General features: G+C 39.0%; 1 protein-coding gene across 10 annotated transcripts in view; it reads left to right on the forward strand.

Moving 5' to 3' along the window:
* Positions 1-16,186, forward strand: part of LOC132104528 (receptor-type tyrosine-protein phosphatase U-like) — a 281,009-nt gene that overhangs the window by 126,393 nt on the left and 138,430 nt on the right. For all 10 annotated transcript variants that reach the window (XM_059510078.1, XM_059510079.1, XM_059510070.1 and 7 more), the window contains exon 3: positions 10,284-10,555. In XM_059510078.1, coding sequence (XP_059366061.1) covers positions 10,284-10,555 — 272 coding nt within the window. The remainder of the gene's footprint in view (positions 1-10,283; positions 10,556-16,186) is intronic.

Here is a 16,186-nt window from a genome sequence, read left to right on the forward strand (position 1 = left end):
TACCGATTTCCTGTTCTACTCTTTTCTAAGGGACCCACTATATCCATAGCAATCCTAGAAAACGGGATGTCAATAATAGGGAGACTCACAAGAGGTGCTCTATCGCTCTTTTTAGCTGGACTCACCAGCTGACACTCTGGACAAGACTTACAAAAATCCATTACGTCCATATACAGCCTGGGCCAATAAAATCTACTAGCAATTCTGGCTAGCGTTTTCTGCTGGCCTAAATGCCCGGCCCACGGTACCGAATGACCCAACTGCAATACTTTCAGTCTCATGGATTCAGGGACTACCAACCTTTCTCCTTCTGTGCTCTTCAGGTACAGCCTATCCTCTTTAACTACAAAATGATCTTTCTGCAACAAAGTTGACACAGGGCTTCCCTTGTCTACCTTCTCAAACAATGGTTTCAGGGTTTTATCTTGCCTTTGAAGCTCCACTATATCATGAGGGATGCATTCAATATCTTCTGCATAAGGTTCAGGCAACTTTTCAACCATTTCTGTACCCTCAACTTTGTTCTGACGCCGTTCACGTCTAGATTTCCTCGATTTATGACCCTCACTAAAAGGTAAATCTTTCAGCAGCTGTTTACAGGTCATGTCATGCTTAGACTGGGCTCTTGTTACCACCCTAGCTTCAGCTATCTCACTGTCATTCTGCAAAAGATCTACAAGCACGGGCACATCTCTGCCCAAAATAACTGGATAGGGTGCCTGGTCCATTACCCCAACTGAAAGATAATAAGCCTGACCACTTATTTCAATTAACAGCTCAGTTTTTGGATATTCTTTTTCATCACCATGAATACACCGCACTCTCAATTTGTCTAGCATCAATGTGTTCCCTTCCCCCAGACATTCAGATCTTACTAATGTTTGACTTGAACCAGAGTCCACTAAAGCTTTAAAGAATTTAGCCCCAATCTTTACATCAATTACAGTGTCTGTATTTGACTCTACCTCATTTAATCCTAGAGAGGATCTCGGCACATAACGAAGGCGGGTATTAGAAACTTTCTGTAAAGGGCAATCTGCTTTCTTATGTCCTGGCTGGCCACATCCATGACAAATAATTACACCGCTCTACCCTATACTGATTAACTGTCCCCTGCTGTTTACCCATGTTAGTACCAGAACTAACTTGTGCTACACTGGAATTAGTACCAAGATTACTCAGACCACTACCCCAACCATCCCCAGACTTACCGGTTGAGCTGTTGTTATGGGTTCACCATCGTCTTGGTTGATACACAGATCGTCTTGCGGCCACAAAGGACTCTGCCATCTCTGCTGCTGGTTTAGAAGAGGTAGGGTTATACTGTCTCACCCATGTTCTGGTCTCTGGGTTGAGTAATTTGAGGAACTGTTCTAGAACAATCTGGTCACCAATCTCCTCCTTTGATCGACTCTTAGGATTCATCCATTTCTCATACAAGTCTCTTAGTCTTACTTGCAACGCTCTTGGAGTCTCATCTTCTGGAGCACTGTAAGCTTTGAAGCGCTGTCTGTACATTTCCACATTTATTTCGAACTTGTCAAGAATAGCCTGTTTGACCAAGCCATAGTTTAGAGAGTCATCAGGCTCCATGGCCACATAAGCTGCTCTCACTTTGCCAGATAAGAGAGGTAATAAATGCAACACCCAGTCTTGCCTTGGCCATCTGCACGCTTGAGCAATACGTTCAAAAGTTGTTAGATAGTGCTCTATGTCCTCATCCTGGGCCCAAGGAAGCATTATCGGAGTCTGGAAACATGGCACTGAAGGTCCTTGTCCCTCAGTTAGATTCTCACCTCCTGAAGCATACTCATCTTGCAAAGGTTGTCGGCTTGTATGGATGGTCGAAGGCCGACGCATAGCTGTATCTGCTGATGCAGTTGCATGTCCTGCCACTGACTGTCGTTGTTGTAGGTCTTGATGAACTTCAGACTGCAGCTGTGTAAACTGATGGTGAAGCACCTGCCATTTATGACCTTGGCGTTGCGCCTCTCTTTCTAAGCGTTCCTCTCTTTGCTGTTGCTTACGTAAAAACTTTTGCATCATATCCATAATTTGGTCAGTTGTACTCCCAGCTACAACTTCCCTTTGGTCTGGAACGGTGTACGTCGATTCAGCCTCATCTGGAACATTAGACTCGTCCCTTGCCTTTGGTGCAATGTCTCTTACCACCCAACTTGACAAAGGGTTTGTTGCACAACTCAACATGCAGCCTCCACATGTACTAGCCTCCTATTGGCCTGGAAGTACCGCTGCCACCATGTGTCATGTAGAGAAAAGCAGAAAGGCCTGGGAGAAGTTAGGAAGGCTCAGTACACGGGAGTGATTTTCAAAATGCCAGTTGTGATTTATTTTAGAAGCTGCATTTTCAAGAAGCAGTCCATGTGGTGCACAAAAATAAACAAAGAAACAAAACAAAAAAAAACAAAACACTTAATGCAACATACACTGGTGCTAAAAAAATCAAAAACAAAATGCTGTGAGCAGCAAAAACTGGCACTAAACAATGCCTAGTGGTAAGGATGGCTGAAGCGAAACAGTCGTTCCGAAGCTTTGCGAGATCCCGAAGCGCAGATGTGTCGAAACACTGATCCGAAGCGTGATTCGAAACACCCATGTCACGTGACTATGACCAAACGAAGCCTCGAAGTGTTTCACTAATTGTTTCATCAGGTGTGGTCCGACGAATCAGCGTTTGATTGGAATGGTCGGGAACAGACCACACAATCACACATCTGTATAAAAGTGAAATAAACACATTTTGACCTCGTGGGTTTTTGTGAGAGGAGTTTGACTTTGAGATAGCGGATTTTTGGTGATATAGTGACATAGTGCGATTTGATTAGTTTAGACTTACATTTAAATTTACACAACACATTGACTGAGAGGCTAGAGACAGACAGAGTATACATATAGTGACACATTAATAGATACATAGATATAAATATATATAGACAGCTAGATTAATAGATAGATACATATATAGATAGATTACAGATACATATATAAATACATATATTATAGATAGATACATATATAGATACATAGATTATAGATACATATCTAGATACATAGATCGATTCATATATAGATAGATAGATTTGGATAGATAGATAAAATGGAAGCTCCCCAGAAGAGATGCCGTACATCTGTGGTGTGGGAGCATTTCCATTTAGAAACCCCAAATAAAGTGAGATGTGTGTATTGTGATCGGCAGCTAGCCTACTGCAACAATACATCATCCATGATGCGCCATTTGAGGAGCACTCATCCTGCCATTTTGCAGGGTGCAGAGGATGGCATTCCCCCTGTACCTAGGCCTGCTACTGACACTGCTGGGCCATCTAAGCAAGGTATGCATTGTTTGGGATATAATTATAATTGAAATATAATTACAACCTTTTGGGACACTGTTTATAAAGTTTATACGTTATATAAAGCACTGATTATAAACACTGGAAGGTTTCCAAATAATGAACCAGTAGGCTATACTTTTAATAGATGTGCACTAATTGAAGCTGTATTTTTCCAATGTATTTGTCTGAAAGTATGTTTTGTCTTCTCTTTTAAAAGTCAGACAGAGGGAATTGGATGAGGCTCTTATAAACATGGTGGTGAAGGATCTGCAGCCCTTCACCATCGTGGACGATGAGGGATTCAGGGCATTTGTGAATAAGCTTGATCCAAGCTATGTCCTCCCATCCCGGAAGGTGCTTAAAATAATGGTCAGCGAAAAGTACAACAAAGCCAAGGAGAAGACAATGGAGGACCTACAAAAGGCCGAATTTGTTAGCCTTACAGCTGACATGTGGTCCTCCATTAATATGGATGGAAATCTTGTTGTGACTTGCCATTACATAACACCAGAGGCAAAAATGGCAACTGTTGTACTGGGTGTAAGGAGGTTTTACCAAACCCACACAGCCCAGCATCTCATGGAGGCTAAAGCCTTGCTAATGGCTGAGTGGGGAATAACCTCCAAAGTTCAGTGCATGGTGACTGACAATGCATCTAACATGATCCTAAGTGCCCAGCTACTCCACCTTCGCCATGTCCCATGTTTTGCTCATACTTTAAATTTGATTGTGAAAAAGGCACTAGATCAAACCCCAGTCATCAATGAAATACGCCAGAAGGCCAGAAAGATAGTGGGGTTGTTCAGATCCAGCTGCAAAGCAAAGGACAAGCTTGTGGAGATGCAGGGCTTGATGGGAAGACCAACTCTGAAACTGATACAGGAAGTTGACACGAGATGGAACAGCACATTTGACATGCTACAGCGCTTGTATGACCAACGTGAACCAGTGGCTGCTGCACTTTCCAACTTAAACAATGATACTGCTCCCCTGACAAGTATTGATTATGACATTATTGAACAATCATTGTCAATACTGCAACCATTCAAACTCGCAACAACAGAGATGTCAGAGGAAAAGAGAGTGTCTGCTTCAAAGCTTATACCACTGTACAGGATGTTGCAGCACAAGCTTGCACTGAAAAAAGAAAATGCAACGCAGGAATCAACTGTTCAATTAGGTAGGCCACAATGACCATACTACCCATGTGATTGGCCATAACTGTCATATTATTGTCATTATTATAAATATGTGTTTCTCCTGTTTTGGCTCATAGGCTCACATCTGCAAGAAGGTCTGCACTCCAGATGTGGAGGTTATGAGAGTTTTAGAGCCTTGGCACTGGCTACACTGCTGGACCCAAGGTTAAAAAATGTGGCATTTGGAAATGCTGCCAAAGCCCAGGAAGCTGAAAAGCATATCACACTGGAGTGTGCTTCACTGATGCATTCAAACACAAATCCTGGTGAGCAGTTTCAGTCTGTGTTATGTTATGTAATCTGAATCATGTAATATAATATATCCTTCAAAGATGCCGTCAGTTTAGGATTTGTTACTAATTGCTGTTTTCATTTTTATTCAGACCCAGAAATGTCAACATCACACCCATCATCATCATCATCACCATCACCATCAACATCAACACCAGTAGAAACACAGGACAGTTTATGGGAACTTTTTGATACTCGCATCCATCAAACCAAGATGATACACAATGCTACAGCTGATGCCACAGTGGAAGTGAAAAAATACGTCAACGATGCGTATTTGCCCAGAACTCATGATCCACTAACTTACTGGAAAGAGAGAGCAGTAATCTTTCCTCATTTGTATGTCCTTGCAAAAAAATATCTTTGTATGCCAGCAACAAGTGTCCCTTGTGAGAGGATTTTTTCAAAGGCTGGAGAAATTATCTGTAAAAAAAGAAGTAGGCTAAGTCCTTCCACAGCAGATAAATTAATATTTTTGAATAAAAATCTCTAAAAAAGTGAGACATTGTGGCTTGATTTCTTTTATTAATATTCATTTTCATGACCAAAATAACATTATGCACAGTGAGGAGCCTATAGGTTACAAGCTTCACATATTAGAACATTATAATAATAAAAAAAACAACACATTTTTTTAATGGCTCGTCAAGGTTGTTTCAGATCAACACCTGCAAGTGACCACTAGGTGTCACCGTTGAGACGGGTGTCGGATTGATTCGAAGCCTCGAAAAAATATGGCACATTTGGTTCAGCTGTTTCATTGGTTCACGAGGCCTCGATTTTGCCATCACTACCTAGTGGTACATCCACATAATAATCAGCATGTCTCACCTCAGACAAGTTCTTACATTGGCACAGAATTCACAGGATGCAGCCCCCCCCATTACTCTGATCAGACCATTGTTTAAATACACAAATTTCCCGCCCAAACACTGGTGGATCAAACCATATTCACGGGGAGGAACCTTTCTCAAAAACACACAATACAGACTTTCACAGCAAAGCATTAGTAGCTACATAACTAATAAACATTCTCATAAACTCATTTTTACATGAAGTAACCATAATACAAACACACATAACATGCATAACAAACACTCAAACATTAACACTCCATAGCACTCATGTCTCCCTCCATTTTGTAAAATGGTACGTTCCGGATATGCGCACTACCAGAACCCACCTCCAAACACTGGATTAGACATGCAAGATCGAACATGTGCTGTAAAATGTAAACTTACAAAATAAATAAATAATTCAAAACAAACAATGACTCTTGTATCCTTCATAACCTTAACACATTGAACAAATGATCTTGGTACCATCTATCAACATACACATTGTCAACACACAAAATATAATAAAATTTAGGTTGGCACTCTAGTGATGATGTCATTGACCTGGACCATCATCACAGTTCAGCAGAGGGAAGAACGTCAAACAGGTTTGGAACCATATAATCATGAGTAAATGATGACAGAATATACATTTTGGATGGACTCTCCCTTGTTGTTCTGAACTCAGAATGTTCTCTTTTGGATAACCATCATCTTTAGGTTGTTGTGTTGCACTGTTTCATTTCATAAAGTGTTATCAGTAAATAAAGAGAATTTCCAGCAGCGCTCTGCCACAATCCATTTGTTTGACCTCCCATCTCTCCTCTGCCACCTGTCAGGGCCTGAAAATGGGCTCCAGAAAAACGAGCGTGTGAAAATTTTCATTTGGGTCATGGTCCCTGGCGCTCACACTCTTCATCTGAGAGGAGGCAGGCTCCTACATGCGCCGCCAGAGGAAGGAGGGGGAGAGGAAAATTAATAACTTCTGAGAAATAGACCCAGAGCCTCCAGGAAGCTCAGCAGTGATTACAGCAGCATGTGTGGCGGGTGCGAGCCGAGCTGAGATTGTACAATGGAGATGTGTGTAGGGTTCAGACATTATTAGAATTTCAGGCTTTGAAATGACATTTCTGCCCTCCTCTGATTTTATACTTCTTTTTCTTCTTTTTTTTTAATTCGTCAAATTTTCCACCACTGTTGTTTGCTTAATTAAAATATAAATTAAAACTAGTAAGTACAAATTAATTACGCTAATTACACCTAAATAATAATTACAAAATTAAATATCTTTGACTAAATTACTAAAAATTGCAATATCAGTATTTGTCAGTTGTGCTAAAGCTAATTCAAAATATGAATAAACTAAAACTATAATAGACTATATAAACTAAAATTGCTTTTAAATAATATTGAAGGGACATTTTGGTTTCTTTTTGACTTTAAGCATGAAAAACTAGTTTATCTGTGCATCCCACAACACGCACCAAATTATGATCCACCAAAAACTTCCAATTGCATCCAATTTCCAGTCAGAATGCGGCATTCAAAGGCATTAAAATCATATTTAAAAGTATCATTCTGTTGCTTTGACTTCTTCCAGAATGCAACACTTTTTCATTTGTGACTGTCATAGCGGTTTACTGCAGGCCCTGATGCTCATTCAGGCCCTGATCTGCATAAAGACTGTCAGATGGACTTTTGATTTAAGATGCTTCTTTTATTCTCTGTTCTCTTTAAGCTGTGGCTCTAAAGTCCGTTCCACGAGAGTGCTCATGCATACAAACCTGACAGTCTCAAAACAAACTCTCACGCTCTCTTCCAGACGATGGAGCTGCAAACTTGTTCCTCAGCGGGTTGTTGTTTGAAACAGTCAAGCGTAAGAAACTACATGCTTTAAATTTCAAATCTAGATGGAGGGCAGCTGTTGACCTTCGACTAAAGTTATTTGCAATAGACTTTAGTAATAAAAAGTTACCATTATCGGACCATATGTTTTTTTTTTTTTTCTCGGGTGGACATATACCATGGTACTACCATGCAATTCTTACTCTAAGCACATTGTGATACCGTGTAAATGGTGGAACATTAATATGTTAATTGTTTAGTGCTATGGAATTTCCAATTTTCTACGATCACTGCAGGGTCTTAAGGCATAAACACTGAAAATACCTGCAATATTTAAAATATGGGGAAAAATAGCCCTGTAGTAAATGTTTTATCTATTATCTTTCATGATTTATTTAATAATTCTCTATTATAGGTCAGTACTGTAATAGATTTAGTGTCTCTATACACACTGTTTTGACCTTTAGTTAGATTTTCTTCACGACAGAGAAAAAAACACATGAAATTCACATATAAAATCACATGAAAAAATCACACGTGAAATATGTGGAACACATGAGTTTCACACATTAATACCAAGGAAATGGTCCAAGACCACATTTTTTCACAACGGTTTCACGTGTGTTTCACATATTTTGCATGTGATATTAAGTTCATGTGTTTTTTTTTCTGTAAGAGAAAATATATTCTGTACTTTTTATTTTAAGTGATCTTCAAGTTTCAAGATTTTCAAGTATTTTCAAGTATTTTTATTTATTTATTATTATTATTTTTTTTATTCACATACTTATATAGACAATATATAACCAGCTGTGAAATGTGAGTAAATGTGTAACTGTAAATGTGGTATTACTCACTCCAACTTCATCACCTGGCATGGGAGTCAGTTGTGCTAAGAAGTACACTAAAGACCTCTAGCTTACCTCATATATATTTCTCTAGCTTTCCTTTTTTACACTCACCCCTGTCTGGGTCATGGCACCAAATGTCCTACTTGTACCACTTTGAGCAGTATTTGAATCAACGTCGCATGACATGAGAGGAAATTGTTCTAAGAAGTATGCTAAATAATTATAATGCAACTCTTAAGGCCAGGGTATGATGTTAACGGATACAGCTCTTACTAGCTGTCCTTTGTTACACTAGCCACTATCTGGGTCATGACACAAATGTCCTTCTCACACCTCTCTGAGCAGCATTGGAGACAATTGCACAAAGAAGTACGCTAAACACCTCTAGTAGACCTTTTGAGGCCAGGGAAGTGAAGTTTATAGCTCTTATATATATATATATATATATATATATATATATATATATATATATATATATATATATATATATATATATAGCCCTTGCTATGTGTTCTGTGTTAAGCTAACTGAGACTTGTTATAGCACTTATATATCATTGCTCTTTTTGTTGTTTTTGATTGCTTCCACTGTCCTCATTTGTAAGGCGCTTAGGATAAAAGCGTCTGCTAAATGAATAAATGTAAATGTAAAAATAAATATATATATAACTTTCACTAGCTGTCCTGCCCATATCCGGGTCACGGCACCGATATGTTACATAAGCACTGTCTTGTTTTTCACCAAAAGGATTGGCATCTTTAATTTCTTTAACTTCAGGTGCGCTGTAGTTTCATTATTATGCTTCAGTCTGTCATCCTGTACTGTTTGTTCTACAGACAGCAGTTAAACCTTAAACCATGTGGCTTGAGGACTATTTTAAAGAACCTGACTTTTGATTTTCACATTGCAAATGATAAAACTAGTGTAAAAAAGTACAAATCTAGGTCAAAAATGTATGAAAACAAAATAAAGACAGCAGATAATGTCCTCAAGACATTGAACAATAAACATAATTGTCACTGAGATGCAACACTCAGTATTTTATGTTTGTGTAAGTGTAATATTTGTTGTGGTTTCTTTAATTTGCACCTGTTAGTTTCTCTCTGTATGTAATGTGTTTTTTTTGGAACCCTAGTGGCAGACATTCAGAGTTTTAATAACTGTGTCAGCGTGATTAATAATGGTGGAGTACCCAAGCAGAGCTTCCATCATCACTGCACTGATTACACCTGCTTTAAACTGCATTACCCACAGTGAACTCTGCCCTGCCACAACACCACAGCAATCATTTATAATCACCGTATTTAAATGTGGGCTTAGCAGTAGCTCAATATCTGTTACCCAACACAAAGATCAAAGTGGTGTAATTTATATATGTGTATTAGTGCTGGGGATTTTTCAGTCACTCTTTCTGAAGGTTACATCAATACTCCAGTAGGTGGCAACAAGTGACTGTCTAAATAAGTGAGTCATTGTATAAGTCACTCTACCATTTTGTTCAGAAACTCTGATTCATTAAGGAATGATACAACACTTTTGTTTACTGCTTGGTCACATGTAGTTCTGTTTTATCATAAACACAGCAACTTGTGCAGTTTAATAATAAATAAAAAAATAGCCAAAGGGTGTTTCACTTTATTTTAAGGTTTCCTTGTTACAATTATACATATAAGTACTGAAGTAATATTAATTAACCACATGTCCTAACCACGTGTTTAGGATTTGGGTTTGGCTTAGGGTTACTCGCATGCAATTATACATAATGAATTGTTATTTTAATAGTAAGTACATGTAACGTGTAACAAGGACACCTTGAAATAAAGTGTTACCCAAAAGTGCAAACAGAACAAACAGTGTCATGTGCATCAAGAAAGTGACAATCTCTTTCTCCCTGTCTCTCTCCAGGCTCCTACATGCTGGTGAACTCTTCTCAGTATGGTGCAGGGCAGCGGGCTCAGCTCATGTTACGTCCGCTGAGTGAGAACGACACACACTGTGTGCAGTTCAGTTATTTTCTGTACAGCCGTGATGGACACAGTCCCGGGGGCCTGAGCGTGTATGTGCGTGTAAACGGCGGCTCACGGGGAAATGCCGTGTGGAATGTGTCCGGCTCTCAGGGGCGGCAGTGGCATCAGGTGGAGCTGGCCGTCAGCACCTTCTGGCCCAGCGAGTACCAGGTGAGACCGGTGTCATACACAAACACTTAAATGCATGTTGACTTTATGTTGCGGGTCAGAGTCCTATAACCCAAATATGCTGTTTTTTTTTTGGGGGGGGGGGGGTTTCAGAAAAAAAGCACATTCACTTACTTGATTGTACTTTAATGTACTTGTAATTAATACTTAGTATTACTTACTAGTACTTACTGTAATATTTTTGTGTAAACTATGCTACTTTATTCTTTCGTGGATAGAAAGTCCAATAGAAGAGCACACCATTAAAATAATTTGTACCATGATATTATAAATGCCTTTACTGAACATTTTGATCAAATGAATGTGTCCTTGCTGAATAAACGTTTGAATATCTTAATAACTCACTGACCTCAAAAAATTAAATTGCCTCAAGCTTTTGAAAATGTATCAGAAACACTGATAAATGTTTGCCTTTCTTTGACCATGTGAAGTTAATCTGCTGATTTACCTTTATTAAGACCATTCATGTAAATTAAACTGTTGCGATTGGCTAACCTTCCTGATAGTTTACTCTGTTATTCATCATCAGCTGGGTCAAGTTCAGTTGCTGAATGTTCAGTTTTACTCATTATATAAAGCAAACGTGGTCACATTTTAGTGTTCTTTTCCTTGCAAAAACATTATATTTGCATTTAGTTTTAATGTTTTAATGAATCGTTTTTAGTAACCTTTTGTCAAACCTGTGAAGTGTTTCACTCCTACCTGCTTCTGGTTTCAGTATACAGTACAATAAAGATTTTTGAAAAAGTAGTTTTTTTCTGGCTTAGTTTCAATAAATGTTGTTTGGGTGGACTGGAAAGTGATCTTTTTCCTTTTTTTAAGATCAAACAAAAACCTGTTTTTCCCTGGCTTATACCCTTTAAATATTGACATTTACAGTGTGACTGGGTATATACATTATTTCTTTAGACACACCACTGTATATATAACGACAAACACACTTTTTTTTTCCAAGCACTAAATAATCTATTATCTTTAGCTCTTGGCTCTGGTCAGCAGTGTGTGTTATTGAGTCACTTGTTCCTCTGATAGTTAGCGCACAGAACACTGTCACCTTGTTAAAGGCTATGATTAATAACCTGCCCCTCATTTACTCTCCAAAAAGCCCATAATGACAAGTAAGTTGAGTATGTGTGTGTGTGTGTGTGTGTGTGTGTGTGTGTGTGTGTGTAAATGAGTACAGAGTCAGTTGCCCCCTGCTTGTGTGCATAACCCGTTTGAAAGAGGAGGTCCGGTGTGGTTTCCATAACCCTGACCCGTATCGCTCCTCTCTCCATAAATCAGATCAGCCTTAATGAGATTACAGCCCTGCCACGATTAATGCACACTCACACACACACACACACACACACACACACACACACACACACACACACACACACACACACACTCACACGCACACACACGCAACACACACAGAGTGCGCCACAGGCTTCCCAGACAGACAATGTGAAGAAATTATCTTAGCCCTCTGGTTCTGTTGCTCACTTTCTGTCTCATTTATTTATTTATTTTTCTCTGAGGAGAATTGTGTCTAGTTTGTTCAGACGTGTTGTGGTGGAATACACATGAAATATGGTGAATTTGAGGTGTTTGGAGATGTTAGACAACAGTAGTTAGCTTGTAGGAATTGCCTGCAGTCATTTATGACACTGTATTTCATAAAATGTAAGCGCATGATGAATGTTCTGTGTAATTGTGTAAAGGAACAGGGACAGATACAAATGCATGTGAAGATGCAGATAAATTGCTGCATTTGTGTTGTCAGGAGGAAATAATGAAGCAGCAGAGCAGAGGAATAACAAACTCTGTTCCAAACCCTAGTCAGTGTCCTACATAGAGATGCATTTAAAGCTGTTCTAAAATGAAGGCAGAAACCTTTTGAAGGCCATTTCCCACCAAATTATTACAAAAATAGTGAAATGAACCACTGATGAACAGACCTTTCTCACCAAAAGCTCAAGCGATGTGCTTCAGGTTGGAGGAACTGCAATTTCACACTTTTACAAATCTTTCAGTCATGCTGAAATAATTAAACATATAAGCCGTAGTCATTTTTGGTTATTTGTAAAAGTGGATTTGAACATTAAAGGTCAACAGCACAGAAACTGATAACTAAAGTGTGATTTAATGCAGAAAGTATTTGTATTTTTAAAGTATTATTTTTTTACTGCAGGTTTGAATTATATGGGTTGTATTCCCCTGTAATTTTTTTATTTATTTTAAAGAATACTGCATCTGTTTTGTGCGAATGGGACAGGTAGACAATATCTGTTGGGTATTGGTGCCCATTCTTAAAAAAAGTTCTCATATTTTTCAGGTTTTTGTGCTTAATATTTTTTTTGAATATTTTAAAACTTTTGTAACATTATAAATATTTTTACTGTCACTTTTGATCCATTTAAATTGTCCTTGCCGGTTAAAATATAAATATGGTAAAAAAAAAAACAGCACAAACATTTTTAATTTGCACACACACGCACGCACACACACACACACACACACACACACACACACACACACACACACACACACACACACACACACATATATTTATTACATTGATAATAGTAATAAATGTCTACTGAGCAGCAAATCAGTATATTAGAATGATTTCTGAAGGATCATGTGACACTGAAGACAAATTTTCTGAATAATGATGCTGAAAATTCAGCTTTGCACCAAAGGAATAAATTACATTTTACAAAATATATTGAAAGAAAAAAAGTCTTGTTTTAAATTGTAATATTTTTCACAATATCGAACAAATAAATGGATAAGAGTGGTGAGCATATGAGACTTCTTTCAAAAACATAAAAAAAAATCTTTTTCCAAAGTTTTGACTGAATATACTTTCATATTTCACCCTCTCTTTCCTCCATCCTTTCATTCTGTAATCCGTATTGGTCTGGCCTGTTTGTTTCTCATCCCTATCACGCTCTCTGTCTCTCTCAGTTATGGCTCACGGGTCACTGGAAACCTCTCGGGCATCTCCACCCGGCTCACACAGATTAAACCAATTCACGTATGCTCCCTTTGGGTGACAACCGCGGAAAGAAAGAGGAAAATAAATGAATGAAAGATAGAATGGAGGAATGAGAGAGCACATGAGTCCCCGAGTGGGTCTGTAGAGATGAGATCAGCAGTCAGGCCCATGGGGCGCCAGCTTCTATTAAGGAGATCATATCCCCTCCTCCTAATCTTACCTGGAAAAACACAAAGGATCTGGATCATTCGGCTCGAGCACACGCTGTCACCACCAAGACTGGTGTATGAGGCTGATACAATGCATTTGAGTAACCAATTTGAGCAGTTAGCAGCCAACCAAGGTCTCTATGGACGTCAGCCTTATCAAGCTGTTTGGATGTTTTTATTTTACATAGAGGGACATCCACCTAGAGGGATTGCTCTTCTGACAGACCTCCCTGTCACTGTGTGAGAAGGGGAACATCTAAACACATTTGGAATCATGCAGAATTTAAAGTTACTTTAGGAACTAAGTGCATGAACAAAATACAATCAAAGTTATTGTGAGAAGAGATGGAAATGTCAATGTCAATGTCACCTTTATTTATATAGCGCTTTAAACAAAATACATTGCGTCAAAGCAACTGAACAACATTCATTAGGAAAACAGTGTCAATAATGCAAAAATGATAGTTAAAGGCAGTTCATCATTGGATTCAGTTATGTCATCTCTGTTCAGTTAAATAGTGTCTGTGCATTTATTTGCAATCAAGTCAACGATATCGCTGTAGATGAAGTGTCCCCAACTAAGCAAGCCAGAGGCGACAGCGGCAAGGAACCGAAACTCCATCGGTGACAGAAAGGAGAAAAAAACCTTGGGAGAAACCAGGCTCAGTTGGGGGGCCAGTTCTCCTCTGACCAGACGAAACCAGTAGTTCAATTACAGGATGCAGCAAAGTCAGATTGTGCAGAAGAATCATCTGTTTCCTGTGGTCTTGTCCTGGTGCTCCTCTGAGACAAGGTCTTTACAGGGGATCTGTATCTGGGGCTCTAGTTGTCCTGGTCTCCGCTGTCTTTCAGGGATGTAGAGGTCCTTTCTAGGTGCTGATCCACCATCTGGTCTGGATACGTACTGGATCCGGGTGACTGCAGTGACCCTCTGATCTGGACACAGGCTGGATCTGGTGGCCACGGTGACCTCGGAACAAGAGAGAAACAGACAAATATTAGCGTAGATGCCATTCTTCTAATGATGTAGCAAGTACATAGGTTGTTATGGGAAGTGTTTCCGGTTCCGGTTTACCTAATTAATGCAGCCTAAAAATCCTTTAACGGATTTGGATAATAAAAGCATATTAGTATGTTATGTGTATGCCAGGTTAAAGAGATGGGTCTTTAATCTAGATTTAAACTGCAAGAGTGTGTCTGCCTCCCGAACAATGTTAGGTAGGTTATTCCAGAGTTTGGGCGCCAAATAGGAAAAGGATCTGCCGCCTGCAGTTGATTTTGATATTCTAGGTATTATCAAATTGCCTGAGTTTTGAGAACGTAGCTGACGTAGAGGATTATAATGTAAAAGGAGCTCATTCAAATACTGAGGTGCTAAACCATTCAGGGCTTTATAAGTAATAAGCAATATTTTAAAATCTATGCGATGCTTGATAGGGAGCCAGTGCAGTGTTGACAGGACCGGGCTAATATGGTCATACTTCCTGGTTCTAGTAAGAACTCTTGCTGCTGCATTTTGGACTAGCTGTAGTTTGTTTACTAAGCGTGCAGAACAACCACCCAATAAAGCATTACAATAATCTAACCTTAAGGTCATAAATGCATGGATTAACATTTCTGCATTTGACATTGAGAGCATAGGCCGTAATTTAGATATATTTTTGAGATGGAAAAATGCAGTTTTACAAATGCTAGAAACGTGGCTTTCTAAGGAAAGATTGCGATCAAATAGCACACCTAGGTTCCTAACTGATGACGAAGAATTGACAGAGCAACCATCAAGTCTTAGACAGTGTTCTAGGTTATTACAAGCAGAGTTTTTAGGTCCTATAATAAACACCTCTGTTTTTTCAGAATTTAGCAGTAAGAAATTACTCGTCATCCAGTTTTTTATATCGACTATGCAATCCATTAGTTTTTCAAATTGGTGTGTTTCACCGGGCTGCAAAGAAATATAGAGCTGAGTATCATCAGCATAACAGTGAAAGCTAACACCATGTTTCCTGATGATATCTCCCAAGGGTAACATATAAAGCGTGAAGAGTAGCGGCCCTAGTACTGAGCCTTGAGGTACTCCATACTGCACTTGCTATCGATAGGATACATCTTCATTCACTGCTACGAACTGATGGCGGTCATATAAGTACGATTTAAACCATGCTAATGCACTTCCACTGATGCCAACGAAGTATTCAAGTCTATGCAAAAGAATGTTGTGGTCAATTGTGTCAAACGCAGCACTAAGATCCAATAAAACTAATAGAGAGATACACCCATGATCAGATGATAAGAGCAGATCATTTGTAACTCTAAGAAGAGCAGTCTCAGTACTATGATACGGTCTAAATCCTGACTGGAAATCCTCACATATACCATTTTTCTCTAAGAAGGAATATAATTGTGTGGATACCACCTTTT

This window comes from Carassius carassius, chromosome 25 (assembly GCF_963082965.1).
Source record: "Carassius carassius chromosome 25, fCarCar2.1, whole genome shotgun sequence".
In the NCBI taxonomy this organism is placed as follows: domain Eukaryota; kingdom Metazoa; phylum Chordata; class Actinopteri; order Cypriniformes; family Cyprinidae; genus Carassius; species Carassius carassius.